The 16,478-nt window shown below is 46.1% G+C and overlaps 1 protein-coding gene across 1 annotated transcript in view; it reads left to right on the forward strand.

The window, feature by feature from the left end:
• Window positions 1–16,478, forward strand: part of DOCK2 (dedicator of cytokinesis 2) — a 424,501-nt gene that overhangs the window by 340,799 nt on the left and 67,224 nt on the right. Inside the window, exons 31-32 of the mRNA XM_007447828.1 lie at window positions 7,494–7,594; window positions 7,691–7,749. Of these exons, the coding sequence (XP_007447890.1) occupies window positions 7,494–7,594; window positions 7,691–7,749 (160 nt within the window). The remainder of the gene's footprint in view (window positions 1–7,493; window positions 7,595–7,690; window positions 7,750–16,478) is intronic.

The following is a 16,478-nucleotide window of genomic DNA, read 5'->3' on the forward strand; positions in this document are numbered from 1 at the left end:
TCATTAATTATGCATTTAATACCAGCAGGAACAGGATCCACCACTAAGCGCAGCTGGCCTTGCCAGCTGCTGCCCAGAGGAGGGGCAAGTACAATGAGATTATCCCTAATATCTTTTCCAGAACTGTGGTCTTATGATTCAAAGGGCGAAAAGCAAGGAGCTCTGTGGGTGCCATTCTGTAGGTGACAAGACCTGGGAATTAGAAAAATGATGCTTCCTGCTTGGGGCTAAAAAAAATTTGCATTCCTAGGCCCTATTCAAGATGCTGGGCCTTGAGATTCACATCTGTTGGCATGGTCAGGGAAGATCAAGAGAGGATTTCCAGTTTAACTCAGAATTTTTGTTTAAGAGCAATTCTCGTGAGTCCAGGCTGTTGCAACATGCCTTGAGAAACTCAGAAGCAAAACAGAACACTGCCCTGCCTTCCAGGATCTTGGGGTCTCAGTAGCAGACTACAAATCCATCTTCTAGCATCCAAGCTTTTGAAGAAGGTGACTAAGCTTTATTAGGCATCGACTTAGGGCATTTTGATCCTTAATCATGACCCTGTCAGGTTGGGATATACCCATTTTTACTGGTGAAGAAACTGAGCTTCAGAGAAGTGGTTGACTTTCCCGTTAAAGGTCATCTAACTATTAAGTGGGTCTTCTGGGATTCAACCCCAGGCCTGTCTGCACTACCCAAGCTCTTTTCACTCTTCTGCACTGTCTCTTAGGAACAGGGTCCCTTTCAGATGCAGGAGACGGCTCTATGTAGCTCCAGAAACAGTCTGCCCTTGTTAGCTTTTGCTGGCCGTGGGACAGGGAGCTCTTCAATGATTGGCTGCAGAATAGGACTCTCCATGTTGGAAACTCTGATTGGTCCAGAAATCAGTGGTTGCACTTCAGATGTGTTCTTTGGCTCCAAATAATTTTTTTCCATCTTAGGTGGCTGTCTGATTGCTACTAAGACCATTCCCTCTACTTGGGAAGCTATAATTGGCTCTGCCTTTGGTAATTCCAGCCTTAGTCTTGGGACATTTCTGGATCAGCTTCTGGGCACCAGACCACCTTGGGATCATTTTTAAACCTGTACTGGAGACCCTGTGAAATGGAGAGCTTCCAGAATATTCCCAGCCGTTGGTGGAGGAATGAGGGCAGGCTTGGTCTTTATAATGGGAAATGTAACCAGTGATGGCAAAAAACATGAGAGAGGGAGCACAGACACAGAGGGAGCACTCACTGACGCCTTGAAGAGGCCCACAGCACTACCCACAGGGAGGTCATGGCAGGACGCCTCCACCAGGCAGGAAGATGGTCACGTGCTTGGGGACAGCTTCTGCGGCCCTGCCTGCTTCAGCTTGAGGACCCTAGACAACCTCTGGACTGATGTTCCCAACCTGAATCTGTAGTTGGAAACTTTTACTCCCAGAATCAATGGCATCTTCAGAATGGCCATGGCAGCTGGGCCTTTGCACCACAGAGGTGGGTATGCTGACTGCATTTCAGCAACCCTGGGTGTTGGGTCTTTTTCTTTTTTTTTCTTTTTTTTTTTAATAAGAATTCGGGGTAAATAATAATTCAAGGCCATTGAGAAAGAAGCTTATAGGATCAGACATTCTTGATGTCTCTGCTGTAAAGATATCTGATGAACCAGTGGAAAACTCAACCAACGGCAAAGGCTAACAAGAACCAAGAGAGAAGAAGAAGAGCAATTTTAGCAGAAGAGCAGAGTGTGGTTAAAGAACGCAAGTTCTGGAGACAGATGCACTTGGACTCAAATGCCAGCTTCATCATTCTGTAACTGTGTGACCTTGCGCAAGTTAGTCAACCTCTCTGGGCCTCAGTTCCCTGTTCTCTAAAATGGGGAGAATCATAATACCAATAGCATAGCTTCTGGGGAGGATTTAACAAGAACACATGTGGCATGCTGGGCTCATTAATGAACTCATTCGACAAATATTTCCTGAGTACATGTTGGGTTAGACATGATCCTAGACACTGGATCTACAACAGGGAAGAAAAAGATGAGTTTCTTGCTTGCATTGTGCTTACTTCACATCCGGTAGAGGAGACAGAAAATAAATTAGTTCTGCTTAAAATATGTCATGAATCCTGTGAACAGGGTCTAATGAGGGCAAATAATGGATGGATCTAGTTTAGTCCGGGTGGGCTGGGAAGGCTTCCCCTGGAAGTGATGTTTGAACTGAGATCAAAAGGCTGAGTAGGAGTTTACTAGGTAGCAATTTCCTCGTTTTGTCCTTATAAGTACCCCCTTTAGATACTATCTAAAGTCTCAGAGAGGTAGGGTAACTTGCCCATGACAATGGAGCTTGTAATTGGATTGGAATTCTGGAAGGTGACCTGACCTGACGGTATCTGTGAAAACAAACAACAGAGACAACAAAGAATAACAATATCTGCGTAGACCCTGTGCCTTAGCAGTTCCACGTCTAGGAATGTATACTACATAACAGTCTCTCATGCATAAAGATATATAAACAAGGTTGTTGATTACAGCACCAGTGCTAAAGAAGAAAAAAGTTGGAGTCAAGCTGAATGTCTATAAATAGGAAATTGGTTACAATTAAAGTACATTCTTAGAGCAGAAGACCATGCAGCAATAAAAGAGAATGAAGCAGATCTGTATATGCTAATGTGGAAACATCTGCAAGAAATATTGATGAGAGAAAAAAAGCAAAGTATAGCAGACTATTAAGAAAAGATGTCTATACATATGTTTGTTTATACACAAAAAGTTTTGGAAGGATATCCAGGAAATTGTTAGCAACATTTTCTTCTGGGGAATTAGACTAGGGTCCAAGGTAGGATGGAAAATAACTTGATTATTTAATCTTTTCATTTAATTTTTTTTACTGTGTGTATATTACATTTATAATTTTTTGAGAGTTAATTAAAACTAGCTGAATCCTAATTACACCCACTAGCAGCATGACTGGGTGGTTGTTTAATTTATCTGGATCTCACTGTTTGCATCTGTGAAGTAATAGATTTGGACCAGATGACCCTTAAACTTATTCCAGCTTTAACCTTCTATTGTCCTACGATTTCAAAATATGAAATTCCCAATCAGAAATCACCTTACTTCTTCCCCAGGGAAAAGGAACCCGTGTGTTTTGCCAAAGAGTCTGTGGCTTCTCTGAGCTATCCAGGCTGGGCTCTTAATAAAATGCCACCAGGCAGCTTGGGCCAGGGAAGAAAGAAAAATCTGGGATCTTTTGAAACAACTGGAGAATCTCTCTTAACAAAATGGTGATCAATAAATAAATATTTTCTGGAGTACAACTGTATTCAAGCCATCATACTGAATTTAGCATTAGGGAGACAAATAAGTAGAAGCCAGAACCCTTGGTACTGGTGGAACTTACAATCGGAAAAGACAGGGCTTACAAATGCTCTACGACCAGCACTTACAACAATCCTTTATGGTAGTTACCATTATGTTTTCCCATTTTACAAGTAAGGAAAATGAGGCTCAGAAAGGTCAAGTAGCTATAGCCAAAGACAGCTCAGCTAGTAAGAGAGAGACTGGTATCCATTCCCTAGTCTGTGAGACACTGATGCATGTGCTCTTAACCACTGGAGGATCCTGTCACCGGAAGTGAGTGGAGCACAAGGTCAGGTGCAGAACGATGGACCCACGTCTGTGGTTGCACGTACTAAGTGCTCCTCAGATCCGGTAGGGCTGAGCAGACCTGATGTGCTCTGCCTTCTGGGAAGGCCTCATGAAGGAAGTGGGTCTTGAACTGGGCTTTGATGAAAGGATGGCAGTTAGATGCTGCAGATGTGAGAACCACTGTGAGCAAAGCCACGGAGGCCAAGATGCTTGTGCTCTATCTGTGAGTCTGAACAGATCAGCCCCTCCCCCTCCCCTGGAATAGGCAGCTTGCTGAGGGAGAAAACACTGGAAATTGCCTGAAAAGCCAGGTTAGTTCATTTGGTTCTGATTCTTCAGGAGCAAGAGTCAAGGAAGGTTCAGGCAAGAAGTATCATGAGTGCCCAGCCGTGTCTAGTTGTGGCCACTGCTCAGCTCTCAGGCACTGCACAGAGCCACTGACCATGACGGCCTTCCCTCAGTTCCAAAGTTGGACCCACAGAGCCTCATGGGCAGAACTGGGCAGGGGCTGTGGGTGAGATACCTAGGGGCACCATTTCTGATCCACTAAGAAGAATAAGCACTGGATCTATGGTCTCATGGTCCACGAAGATCTTCAAGGAGAGAAGTCAAAAGAAAATCAGGTGCACTCCTAAGTATATACCCAAGAGAACTGAAAACATACATCCACACAAAAACTCACATGTAGCTGTTCATAGCAGCATTATCCATAATCGCCAAAAGGTGGAAACAAACCAAATGTCCATCAGGGATAAACAAAATGTGGTACATCCACATATATTTATACCCAGAATAGTATTCAGCAATAAACAGAAATGAAGTTATGACACCTGTGACAACGTGGATGAGCCCTGAAAACGTCATGCTTCGTGAAAGGAGCCAGACGCTAAAGAAAGGTCACATATTTTCTGATTCCACTTCTATGAAATGTCAAATCCACAGAGACAGAAGTAGCTTTGTGGTTGCCAGGGGCTGAGGAGGAAGGAAGAATGGAAGTGACTGCTAATGGGGGGACCGTTTCTTTTTGGGGCAATGAAAATGTTCTAAAATTAGGTAGTAGTGAAGATTGTAGTACCTTGTGAGTATACTCAAACCCACTGAATGATATACTTTAAAAAGTTAATGTTATGATATGTGAATTATATCTCAACTTTAAAAAAGAAAATCAGGAATGTGTGACAGAAAACATTTTTGAAGGACCAAGTCAGGTAGAATAGAGGCTAGCAAGAAACTTAATTCGATTTGACAGTGTCTAGGTATTCTCAAACACGGTTGGGAGAGGGGGATTTCTGGAATTATTCTCAAAAGCGATACCAGTTCAACTTACTTTGTCACATACCTATTTCCTGTTGTAACCTGATTATTCTTATGAAATCCCCTAAATTCAGGAATTTCTCACCCTAAAAGTAACCCATTCCATGTCCTATGGCCAGGTTTTCCCGTTCCTTGGCTTAAACGGGAGGAGGTGTGAGCTCTGGGCTTACGCAGACCAAAACAATACATTTTCAGAACCTGCAAGTCATGGGGACGCCGGGAGGAAGGACAGTCAGAGTGGCTGAGAGACGCCCTGACCTTTACTGTGTTTGGATAAGCGAGGTTACTACAGAAACAGAAGAGCCTGAGATCTGATTCTCAGGGTGATGGGCAGCCTTCGGAGGACTTTGAGGAAGGGAGTGATACGATCCGATCCTTCCGGGTTCTGTGTGCAGAGTTGACTTTACGGGGGCCACAGGCCAGGAGGTCACTTCACTGCACCCCTGGAGAGACTTGGTCTTTTTGGACTCTGGGAGGTAAAGTTTCAAGTAAAAGAAGGAAAGCTCATTTCCTCAACCGAGTATGAGCTGCACAAGGGCAGGGACTGCTGTCTGTATAACCATTGCCCTATCCCCACATGATGACAATGCCTGGCCCATTGAAGATGTTCAATAAATATGTGTTAATGCATCCTCAGCTAAAGACTGATCACAGCGTGTAGACTTGAACGTCAATGAGAAGGCTTGGGTTTAAATCCCAGCTCTGCTGTACGTTTAACAAGCTGTGTGACCTTAGGCAAAATACTTAAGCCCTCTAAGCCTCAGTCTCCTCAACTGTAAAATGGGCCCAATAACGGCTACCAAGTTTTGAGAGATGAAAGGAGGGATGTGTGGGAAAGTGCCTGGCCCGTGGTAAAATGAAGGGCTTGTTTTGCTCCTTTCTGAAACGGGAACCACAAGCCCAAGTGAAAGTGATAGACTGGGCAGCAGTAGGGGCTTTATCAAGGGTAGAGCTGCCTTTCATTTAGTCTTGGCCATCGGAAACTTGCGATGAACATCTCTGAGTGAAGCACGAAGGTCTCATTGGCAGGTGATTTCCCCAGCTGGTGTTAACCTCCCCTTGCTAGTCAGTGTTTAGAGGAGGCTGGAAGTGTGTGGGCTTTGTCCAGCAAAGCTGCCCCCCACCTGCTCCTTGCAGGGCCGTGGCATCTCGTAATAATTGCCCCCGAGCACCGAAGGCACCAGGTTGTACTATTTGCTTTGGTACCAAAGGAGTCACTAGAATAATGAAAAGAATAATAGGGCAAACCAGTGCTTTGGAGCTCTTACCGAGATCTTTACCATAGCCCTCTGCAGTGGATACACAGGTACCCCTTTTGCAGATGGGTTCACTGAGGCCCAACAATACCTTGGTTTGGGTCTCCATCTCTCTGTTCTGTAGCCTGTGTCAATATCACTGGCACTGCTGCTAATCTTTGGAGCCCTTGCCCTGCGATGCACACTTTACCTGATCTCTTTCACCATGAGCAGTGGAGTGGGTTCTAGTATTAGTCTCTTCATTTAGCACCAAGAGATCATGTAAATGTGACGGTTATGACAAGCTTACCTGTAAACTTGGCCCTCAATGGTCCTTGAACTCAAATTAGCATTGCAATCACCCAGAGTACTTGTGAACACACGGATTTCTGGGGTCCGATTCAGTAGGTCAGGGGTGGGTCCAGAGAATTTGCATTTCTAATGACTTCCCAGGTGCTGTGGGTGCTGCTGGCCAGAGCCACTGGCTTGGTGCTTTGTGACTGCCTGGAGGGGTGGGATAGGGAGGGTGGGAGGGAGGGAGGGGGGGAGGGAGAGAGATGCAAGACCTCATCCAGGGAACACCATGATATTGCTAAAGGTAAAGAATTCAATAATCTTCAGGGCAGGGAGATCAGCTCCATGCTCTGTGACCACCTAGAGGGGGGGGGGAGGGAGGGTGGGAGGGAGACGCAAGAGGGAAGAGATATGGGAACATATGTATATGTATAGCTGATTCACTTTGTTGTACAGCAGAAACTAACACACCATTGTAAAGCAATTATACCCCAATAAAGATGTTAAAAAAAAAAAAAAAAAAACATTGAACTACAGAGAAGGAAAAGGCAAAATATTCTAAGATGGAATAGGTTGCAGGCTGGTCCTCTGAGCTGTCGGGTGAATTAGGGAGGACTTCCAGAGAGGCTGAGAGTCTCTGAAATACTTAATCCCTCATCACCCTCTACTTCTAGGGCAGAGAACCAGCTCACCGGGGCACCCAGCTAGGGCGACTTATTTGTCTTTCAAAAAACCAAAACGAAGCAAAACAACAACAATGAAAAAGCAGCCCTAAAATCTTCCTCCTTGCCCAAATCCTGTTGTCAGAGAGAGGATGTGGTCGGCACCTGGAGAAATCCATCAGTTATCCTCGCTTTGGCCGGGATGTTAATTTCAGAGTCAGTGCCAGTTAGGAAACTGCAGCACGACACAGAATTAAACTGGTTCCGCCTCGGTCTTCTGCCATCTTCATACATTATTCACATTACCCAGCGTTTAATATGCTTTCCCTCTTCAGACCCTCTCCATGACGGTTCTCCACTCTTTCATTTACAGCTGTGGAACAACTATTTTCATCTGGCAGTGGCTTTTATCACTCAGGATTCTCTGCAGCTGGAGCAGTTCTCACACGCCAAATACAACAAAATCCTGAATAAGTAGGTTGCATTTGGATCTCTTGAAAGGGGGGGGTAAGGGGGTTCATGAGAATCTCTGAGATGGTGACTGAAGCAGACATTTTTTGTTCCTCCTAGGTACGGGGACATGAGACGGCTAATTGGCTTCTCCATCCGTGATATGTGGTACAAACTTGGTGAGTAGGCACACGCATCCAGACAGACACCATCTGCACAGGCCAGGCTCCTTCTTGAAGACCATCCGTTAGAGGGCCATGGGGGCTTCAGCAGTGGGAGCTTGAAATAATAGTCCATCACTGTATGCACCCCGGGTCCTTAATAAGTGCCTGATGAGAGAGGGTGCCCATCCCCCAAATCCCACCCCCCAAAACAGCTGTGGATCTGCTTCTCCTTGATGCCCCTGAGGGGTTAAGAACTCAAACTGGATTTTACAAGAAGGAGAAAGAGCACGACTGCTGTGGGAGTACACGTCACACGTGTGCTTTCTGCTGACTGGTGGGTGTTCTGCATCCTGCTTCCTGTGTGATGTAGTGATCTACAAAAGACCCTCCAACCGCACAGGGGAGAATTGTTTCCGTGGAAGACGAAGGTCTCTTGCAGTATGTTTGAGCTGAAACGTGACCCCAGAAGCTCTCCCTGCTTCAGTGAGAGCTGCAGGAACCCAGCGTGAGCTGAGTGGCATCTGTGGGAGGAAGAAGGGGAGACGGAGTCCGCCGGGCATTTAGGGAGGCTCTGAGTCAGACCAGGGCTAAGGAGATCTTTGTTTAGTCTTCACATCACCTCCTGCAAGATGGAAACATTACCTGCTCCTTTTACTGATCAGGAAACTCAGAGAGGGAAGCAACTTGCTTGAGATGAAACAGTGGCAAATCCCAGAGCTTGGTTTTGATTCCACGAGGCTGGGGGCCACATACCTCGCCCAAGGCCTGAATCCTGCTCCATAAGTAGGTGCGGAAAGGATGAATGGGTAGATGGATGGATGAATAAATAGTAACAAGTAATGAACCATTTTCACCTCCGATTTTTGTGCACCCTTCTTGACTCTCTGCTGCTGAATTGCTCTGCCCTGGGCCTGGATGTGGGCCCTCTTCAGTCGAGCACTTGCAGTGCTGTGCCCGTCTCTTAGATTCAACCTATATCACCTCCCCTGACTTTGCTTCTTGCCTCCCCAGACATCTTAGTGTCTCTCAGTTCCCATCTGATTTCCTGGGCAGCCGTTCCTCGCCCTTTCCAGCAAGGCCCATTCGTTGTGGGGAAAGCACAGTGGATGTCAGCCTGGGTTTTGTGTTTGCTGGCGGCAACTCAACTCAGGCCAAGAGCACATACTGGTAACAGGAGGGTTGTGGACTGGCTCACAAAATCAAAGGGAGAGCTGGGGAACCAGGCCCAGAACAGACTCCACATCTCTGCCTGGGGCCTTGCCCCGTCATTTACATGCTGTGAGGCCCAAAGCCAGGGCACTGAGTGACACTGGGCCTAAACTGGGGAAACAGCATCTTCTCCCAGGGTGCTTATGAGGATCATGAGAGCAAATACTGGGAGAGTGAGGCCATGGAGGCCACACCCATGTCAGAGTTTTTATCATTATTTTCACCCTCACGCCATCAGGAGGGAGCCTAATTTTCCTGTTCTAGCTCAGTAGTCATCAAAGCCAGGCCTGTGTCACTAAGGCCTGAAGGGCAGGGCTCGGGCAGTGCCCAGGCAGGTAATGTAAAAGAGTCAAGGGGCTGATGTATGTTAAACCCACAGAAATCCATAAAGCCGGGTACTGTCAACATTTGGGGTTGGATAATTCTTTGTTGTGGTGGCTGCCCTATGTATTGTAGGATACTTAGTAGCATCCCTGACCTCTAGCCACCAGATGCCTACCCACCAGATCCTCCTTAGTTGGGTTAACCAAAAGAAGTCTCTAGACATTGCCAAATGTCGTGTGTGTGTGTGTGTGTGTGTGTGTGCGCGCGCGCGTGCATGTGTGTATACAGAATTACCCCCATTTGTAAGCCACTATCATAAATAAATACCATCTCTGCCCTGTTTTTCTAGAACAGCATACCTTTCTCACTCTATCTTTTGTTTTTCCACTTTGGATAATGACAGGGATGTAAGAAATGCTTTATGTTCCATTCACCATTACCCTGCAATAGGAAAAAACAGAAAAGCATAGTGCAAGTGAAGGCCTACCTGGTAGCCAGCATCTGGCCTCAGGGGTCAGGATTATACGAAGGAGTAGGTGGGCCTGCAGCAGAGTGAAGCAGATGTGGCCCAGCTAAAAGGGACAGTTGCTGTCCTGCTCTGGTTGACCGCCGTCCTTTTACAATGCAAGGCCGACATTGTCACATCTTCCGTTTTTTCAAAAGAAGCCAGGAAACATAATTTTTAAATGCATTTTCCAATTTATGAATATTGGTGATAACTAATTGAAAGTTTTTAAAACACTGAATGTGTCCAGTGAAACATGGGGCCCAGATTCGGTTTGCATATGAGTTTGCATTCTTTGCTTTACAACAGCAAAGAAGAGGTAAAGCCGTGGTGGGCTTCCTTTCCCAGATCTACATATCAAGCTTTGCCAGAATTGCAAAACAGGGATCTGTGCTTTGTTTGTTTCTAGTTCTTCCACACACAGCCTGCTCTTTTCTGAATGTCCTTCATTGCCGTTGTTTTGCACACAGAAGATTTTATTTAGATATAGATTATGTTTTGGCAGGCATTTCTGTGTTCCCAATTATGCTGATGAATGAAAAGATGTTACCAAATATTCCACCTGCTTAGAATCACAGAACATCAGAACTGGAAGGGCCCTTTAGAGATCATATTGTCCAGCATTTTTCAAACGTTTATTTTTAGCTGAGGACCAATAAAAAAAATATCCTGCTCAACTCAGAAATTGGATGAAAGCCAAGCTATTCTAATTGAAGTCGAGTGGGGGGCCCAGAGCCCATTATAATGGGCCTCTCCTGAGCTCCCATGTAGACCCCTGTGCATTTTCTGGGGAGAAATCCTGAAGCACTTCAGAGAATAGTTTGAAGCTACAGGTCTGGTCCAACCCACCATTTTACCAATGAGGAAACTAAGGCACAGAGAGGCAGAGAGGTGTGTACGAGATCCTGGAGTGGGTTAGAGTTAGATTCAGGACAAGTACCCTGGCACGAGTGTTTGTCCAGAAGCGTCACAAACTCCTTGATGTATTCAAGTACCTGTAGGATGAATTAATGTAATTAAAAGATATACTTGTTAGGGTTTGGGGGGTTGCAAGAAAGAGATGCTGCCTGTGGCTGCCTTAATCAGGGAAGGTACTTATGGGAAGGGGAAGGGGAAATGGGCTACGAAGGGTAGGGCCAGAGACACTCAAGGACCCACGGCAGGTGGTGTGACATTGCCTTCAGGATGTTCCATCCCAGCATCACTCTGCTGAAGGTCCAGTCTCCAGGGGACACCATTCTATTGGCCTTCCTTGGATGACCTCTCCATCAGTGCCCCCACCAAGCCTACATCCATCAAGGGAGGCAGAATTTCCCAAAGTAAAATGTTCATGGAGTTATGAGAGGTCAAACAAAGGCACAGATGTCCACAGCAGAAAACAAACAGTAAAGGATGCTGCTAGCAAGGATGGCGGAGGCTCCAAGGAAGAGGAAGGTATATCAGCCTGAAGGGGTTTTCCTGCTGCTCATTAGTTACATGGCTGCCTTCTCTTTGCCTGTCTCCCTCAGGGATAAGGGCAGGCAGAGGGGGATGGATGCTTCCCCATCCCCACCCTACTCTGCTGTTCTGCCAGATGATGTCATTAGCACACTTTCTCTAACATGCTAATGAGGTTAATCTGCTAAGCCAAACCTGGACTAAGCACTGTATACATGAGGACCCAGTGTAGTGAGAACACTGCCTTGGGTCATGATGGGTTTTAAAGTGCAATTTGTGGAATATCCAAGACAGAGTGAAACTTAGAAGCTATCTGTAGCAGACGAGGCTGAGTGCCCACACAATAGCCATTCCATCCTCTTCCTGGCTAAGTGATCCCTGATTTTTTTTTTTTTTCATGATCACAATTTGCTCAGTTAACAATGACTTGTAGCAGGTGATGGCCATGTGACCCCGCTCTAGCCAATGAGAATCAGAAGAAATAAACTTCCTGGGGCTTCAGGAAAACATTTTTTTCCCAATTAAAGTAAAAGGAAGGGGGACAGATTCAACGAGCACAGCACATTTTTTGCCTATAGTCTTTCCCTCTCTTCCTTTCTGGGAAACAATAAGATGCCTGGAGGTGTGGTAGCCACCTTGAAGCCATGAAGACAAGAGTCACACCCTAAGGATGGAGGAGCAGCTCTGGACTGACCGTCTCTGGCTTCGTGTTAAGGAAGAAAAACTAAAGCAGAACTTACTCAGTTTAGCCATGGTGATCAGATTTCTGCTACATCCCTATCTGATACATACATCATCTAATTCAATGGCTTGATTTTTACAGGTGAGGTCACTGAGGCCCAGAGAGGCACAAGGACATTCCCAAGGTCAACAACAAATCAGTGACTCAGCTGAGGCAAAAGAGCCAGACTCTTGACCTGAAGTCCAATGTTCTTACTAATAATTTGTTTCAGAATATGCAGATTACTTTCAAAGAGTATGAAATAGCTTTTCAAAGACGTTTTTCAAAGACTGCTGATAATGAGTAAATCATAATGCATGTTAAGTTTTAAACTTTTGTTTTAATGCCCAGTGCAATCAGGGCATCATCACCATGATCATCAGTATCATCATCTTTTTCTCATCAGGAGAGATTTGAGCAACCCTGTGATTATAAGATAGCTAATTGCAAAGATAATCTCAGGCTGGAAAATTATTCAGGGAAAAGTCTAGACATCTGTGTGTGTGTGTGTGTGTGTGTGTGTGTGTGTGTGTGTGTGTGTGTGTGAGCATGCTTTTGTGAGAGAGGGTACATGCAGGGAGGTCTTTATGGAGAGAAGGACCATATGTTGGTACTAGGACCCAGCCACTAAAGGGTTAATGCCATTTGAGTCTTTGAATCCTGGGATCATGCCAAATATAATATACTTTTCCTGATAACGTAGCATCATAACATTTGATTTCTGCTTAGAGTGAAGCAACGCACGTTTTGCCAAAATAACTGTACTTAACCATCCCACATTCACTTGGGTTAATGCCGGTCTGCTGTGCTAACAGTCTTCATGGGAAAGAAAGACAAATTCCAGCGGCTGGCATCATGGCCTCACACGTGGGGAGGTCACTCCCGGCAGAGCTGTGAGAGCAACTGCCCCATTCCTTTTTAAGCATCTGTGGGGTGCCCAGCTTGGTGCTAAGCTCCAGGGAAGGGCGGGAGAGTTGGGAAAGTATAAGGCACAGTCCCTGCCCTGCCTGGAAGAGCCTACCATCCAGCTCTGAGAGCAGAACAAACTAAGAGTTTAAAGAACAAAGTAAGAGCATGTTCTTTAATGTGAAATGTGTGGTGGAGACTCAGGCGTTCAGGCAAACAGGAGGATGGCTCTTTTGAGTAAATGGCTCTTGAATTAGACCCCAGGGTGGTCAGAACTGAAACAGAGGGGAACGGGGGAGGGGCAAGTATTCCAGGAGAGCAGCCAGCCTAAGCAAGCATGGCTTCTTAGAGTTGTGCAGAAGCTGCTGGGAAGAAATAGGAAATGGGATTAGAAAGGCATCCATCCATCCACCCATTCATTGATTCATTTAACAACAAATATTGAGCACTGTGATAGGCAGAATAATAGCTCCCCAAAAATGTCCAAGTCCCAACCCCCAGAACCTGTGTATAAGTGACCTTACATGGCAAAGTAGACTTTTTAGGTGTAATTAAGGATCTTTTTTTTTTTTTTTTTTTTTTTTCCTTTCTTTATGTTTTAAATTTTGGGGGGCAGTGATTGTTTCTTATTAATTCATCACTTCTAGGGAAGGAGCTTGTCTCAAAAGGTTTGCTTAAAAAACTCTATTAGCATAGAAATAGTCTTTAAAAAATTCTTTTCTCCTACTCCTACCCACCCATCCTTACTTTATAAGATCAGAGGAACCGTGGATGGTCCCATTGAGGGGATTCAGTCTAAACATCAAACACTTGAAAGGTTATTACTCATCACCTTCGGTGCTGGTCTGGACCATTCAGAATCTTTCAGGTCAGAAGAAAGGGGAAGCCCTTTAAGGATCTTGAAGATGGTAAGAGTATCCTGGAGTATCCATATGGACCCAATGCAATTACAGTGTCCTTATAAGTGAGGAAAGGAGGCAGGGGAGTCGGAGAAAGATTAGAAAAAGCTACACCGTTGGCCTGAAGATGGAGGAAGGGGCCATGAACCGAGGAATGTGGGCGACCTCCAGAAGCTGGAGAAGGGGAGGAAACAACTTCCTCCTTAGACCCTCCAGAAAGAACTCAGCCCTGCTCACACTTGACTTTAGCCCAGCGAAACCCATTTCAGACTTCTGACCTCCAGAAGCATAAGATTAATCTGTGCTGCATTAAGCCACCATCTGTGGTGATTTATAATAGCAGCAACAGGAAATGAAGACAAGTACCCTGTAAGTGCCAGCCACTATGCCTGTAGCTGAGGCTACAACCGAAAACAGTAGTAGTTAGAGACATAGCCCCCAACCTCACGGACTTTGCACTGAATAGTAACAAACTCATTGCAGAGCTATTTAATTGTGGTTGCAAGGGGCCATAGCTTTAGAGCAGAAGCTGGGGGCGTCCAGAGAGTGTGTAAAGAACTCCTGCCTAGTGAGTGAGCTGAGGGGGCCTTGATGAGGAACGGGGGGAGCCCTGAGCTCCAAAGCAGCGCTGTCCTAAGGAGCTAGCATGTGAGCCACCTGTCTAAATTCAAGTTCTCTAGTGTCCAAATTTTTTTTAAAAGAGTATTTAAAAAGCAGTGAAACTCATGTTAACGATACGTTTTATTGAACCCCATATTCCAAAGTGTTATCATTTCAACATGTAACCAATATAAAACATTACTGAGATATGTTACCTCTTTTTGGTTTGTTTTCCCGAACTCTTTTCTTTGAAATCTAGTGGGTTTTCTCTTCACTTACAGCACATCTCAGCTCGGAGTAGCCTTATTTCAAGTGCTCAAAGACACATGTAGCCAAGTAGCTTCCATACCGGATAGAGAACGAACGAGTAAGATTTACTTGTGGAGGCGGTGGTGATAGGATTCAGGGTGGTGATGGGGTCAGGGAGAGGGAGGGAAGAGCATGGTGGGCAGAAGGGGACAGTGTGCAGGCCTGAGGAGGGGGAAGCAGGGCGAACCGGAGGAGCAGGAGGCAGGCCAGTGGAGGGAGGCTGGGGTATGGAGACGGAGCATCGGGCCAAATGGGCCTGCAGAGCAATGGGACCCATGGAAGGACTGTAAGCTGTGGACCAACGTAATCGGAGTGGGGCTTTTCAAACATCTTTGAGAACAGATAAGAACATGTTTCGATAGGATAGAGAAGGGTTTGGAGGGCGGTGAATGTCAGCCATGGGAGATAAGCTGCGTCTAAGCCGACCTTCTTCCCATGCCAGCGCTTTGCTCTAGAGGTGAACAAACAAACCGGCTGGACGGAGAAGTTCCATGAAAAGCCCCGGGGGGATCCATGAGGTCGGACCCGGTCTTCTCACGTTGCTTTTTCCAGAACCCACCCTAGGCTGAGCTTGTACTGCTCAGCATCGTCATCATAATCAGCATCGACACTTCCTGAGCCTTTCTAATGAGCCAGACCCTGTACAAAGCCCTTTGTTTTAAGCTTCTCAACAGTTCTTCCAGGCAGGGATTATGATTATTATCTCCATTTAACAGATGAGATAACAGAGGCTCAGGGACATCAAGTGACAGGCACAAAGCCACACGGCCCGGAGTGGCAGTGGGGGGACTTGACCCAGGTTATCAGGCTCAGAGATTCCACAGGGCCCGCAGGGAAGCCGGGGCCTGGCACGTTCTGGGTAACGAGGAGAGAAATGACCACCTGTCTTAGAGCAGTGCCAGGAGGGAGATTTTCCAAGCCTGGGAAGGTGGAGCAGAGATCTGTGTTCTTTCTTCCTCTTTTTGAAGTGAATGAGTGGTCTTTTCTGAGCAGCCAGGCTTTATTTCAGCGTCCCCAGGAGGCTTGCGGGAAGCTGAAATCCAGGGGGTGGTAAGTTGCCCTCGTCCAGTTCATTTCAGGGTCTGTGCCAGCCCTCGCAGGGCCTCACGCTCTCAGCTCGAGAGCCCCGGGTGCCCTGTCAGCCCCCTGAGGTCAGCGACTTCCCCACCTTCATTCTCAGCCTGGTTCACGGGATTGTCTCCTCCCTTCCTCCTTCCCTACCCTTTTCTTTCTTTGTTTCTTTTTTGCCAGGTCGCCTTCTTAGTGCCCTCAGACCCTTGGCCTGCAATCTCACAGTCTCTTCCTGAGAGGTGTGATAGACAAGGCCATTGCACAGACTGGAAACTGAGGCTGGAGAACACAGGGGACTGCTTTCCACCCGCACACCCAAGCTCTTCCCTGTGCTCTCATTACCACCAGATCCTTTCCTGAAGCCTGTGTAACTCGGCATTTGCATTTGTCCTGCTGGCTTATCGGCACTTTGTATCTGTTCCCAGTGAGAGTCGGCTTCCATTATGTGAAAAAGACCCTCTCGCCCATTCCCTTCCTTGCCTTTTTTTGAAAACAGCAGCAGACGTGTCCCTCGAATGAGGAATTTTTTTTCTTTTTTTCCCAAATGAGTTTGCATTCACTTAGCCACAAACATGTTCTGTGTTTGTGTGCATGTGTGGGCATCTATGATTATAAAGGCACACATTCAGATTACTTGAACACAAAATCCAATGTGCTGAAATTCCATTTTTGATGTAAATGAATAAAATTTCTTTCTGGAGCGTTGTAAGTGCCGTTGAAATCACACTGCATTTAGAGAGCAGCATCTCTTTCTCTCCTCTTT

The sequence above is a fragment of the Lipotes vexillifer genome, unplaced genomic scaffold (genome assembly GCF_000442215.2).
Source record: "Lipotes vexillifer unplaced genomic scaffold, Lipotes_vexillifer_v1.1 scaffold370, whole genome shotgun sequence".
NCBI lineage: Eukaryota > Metazoa > Chordata > Mammalia > Artiodactyla > Lipotidae > Lipotes > Lipotes vexillifer.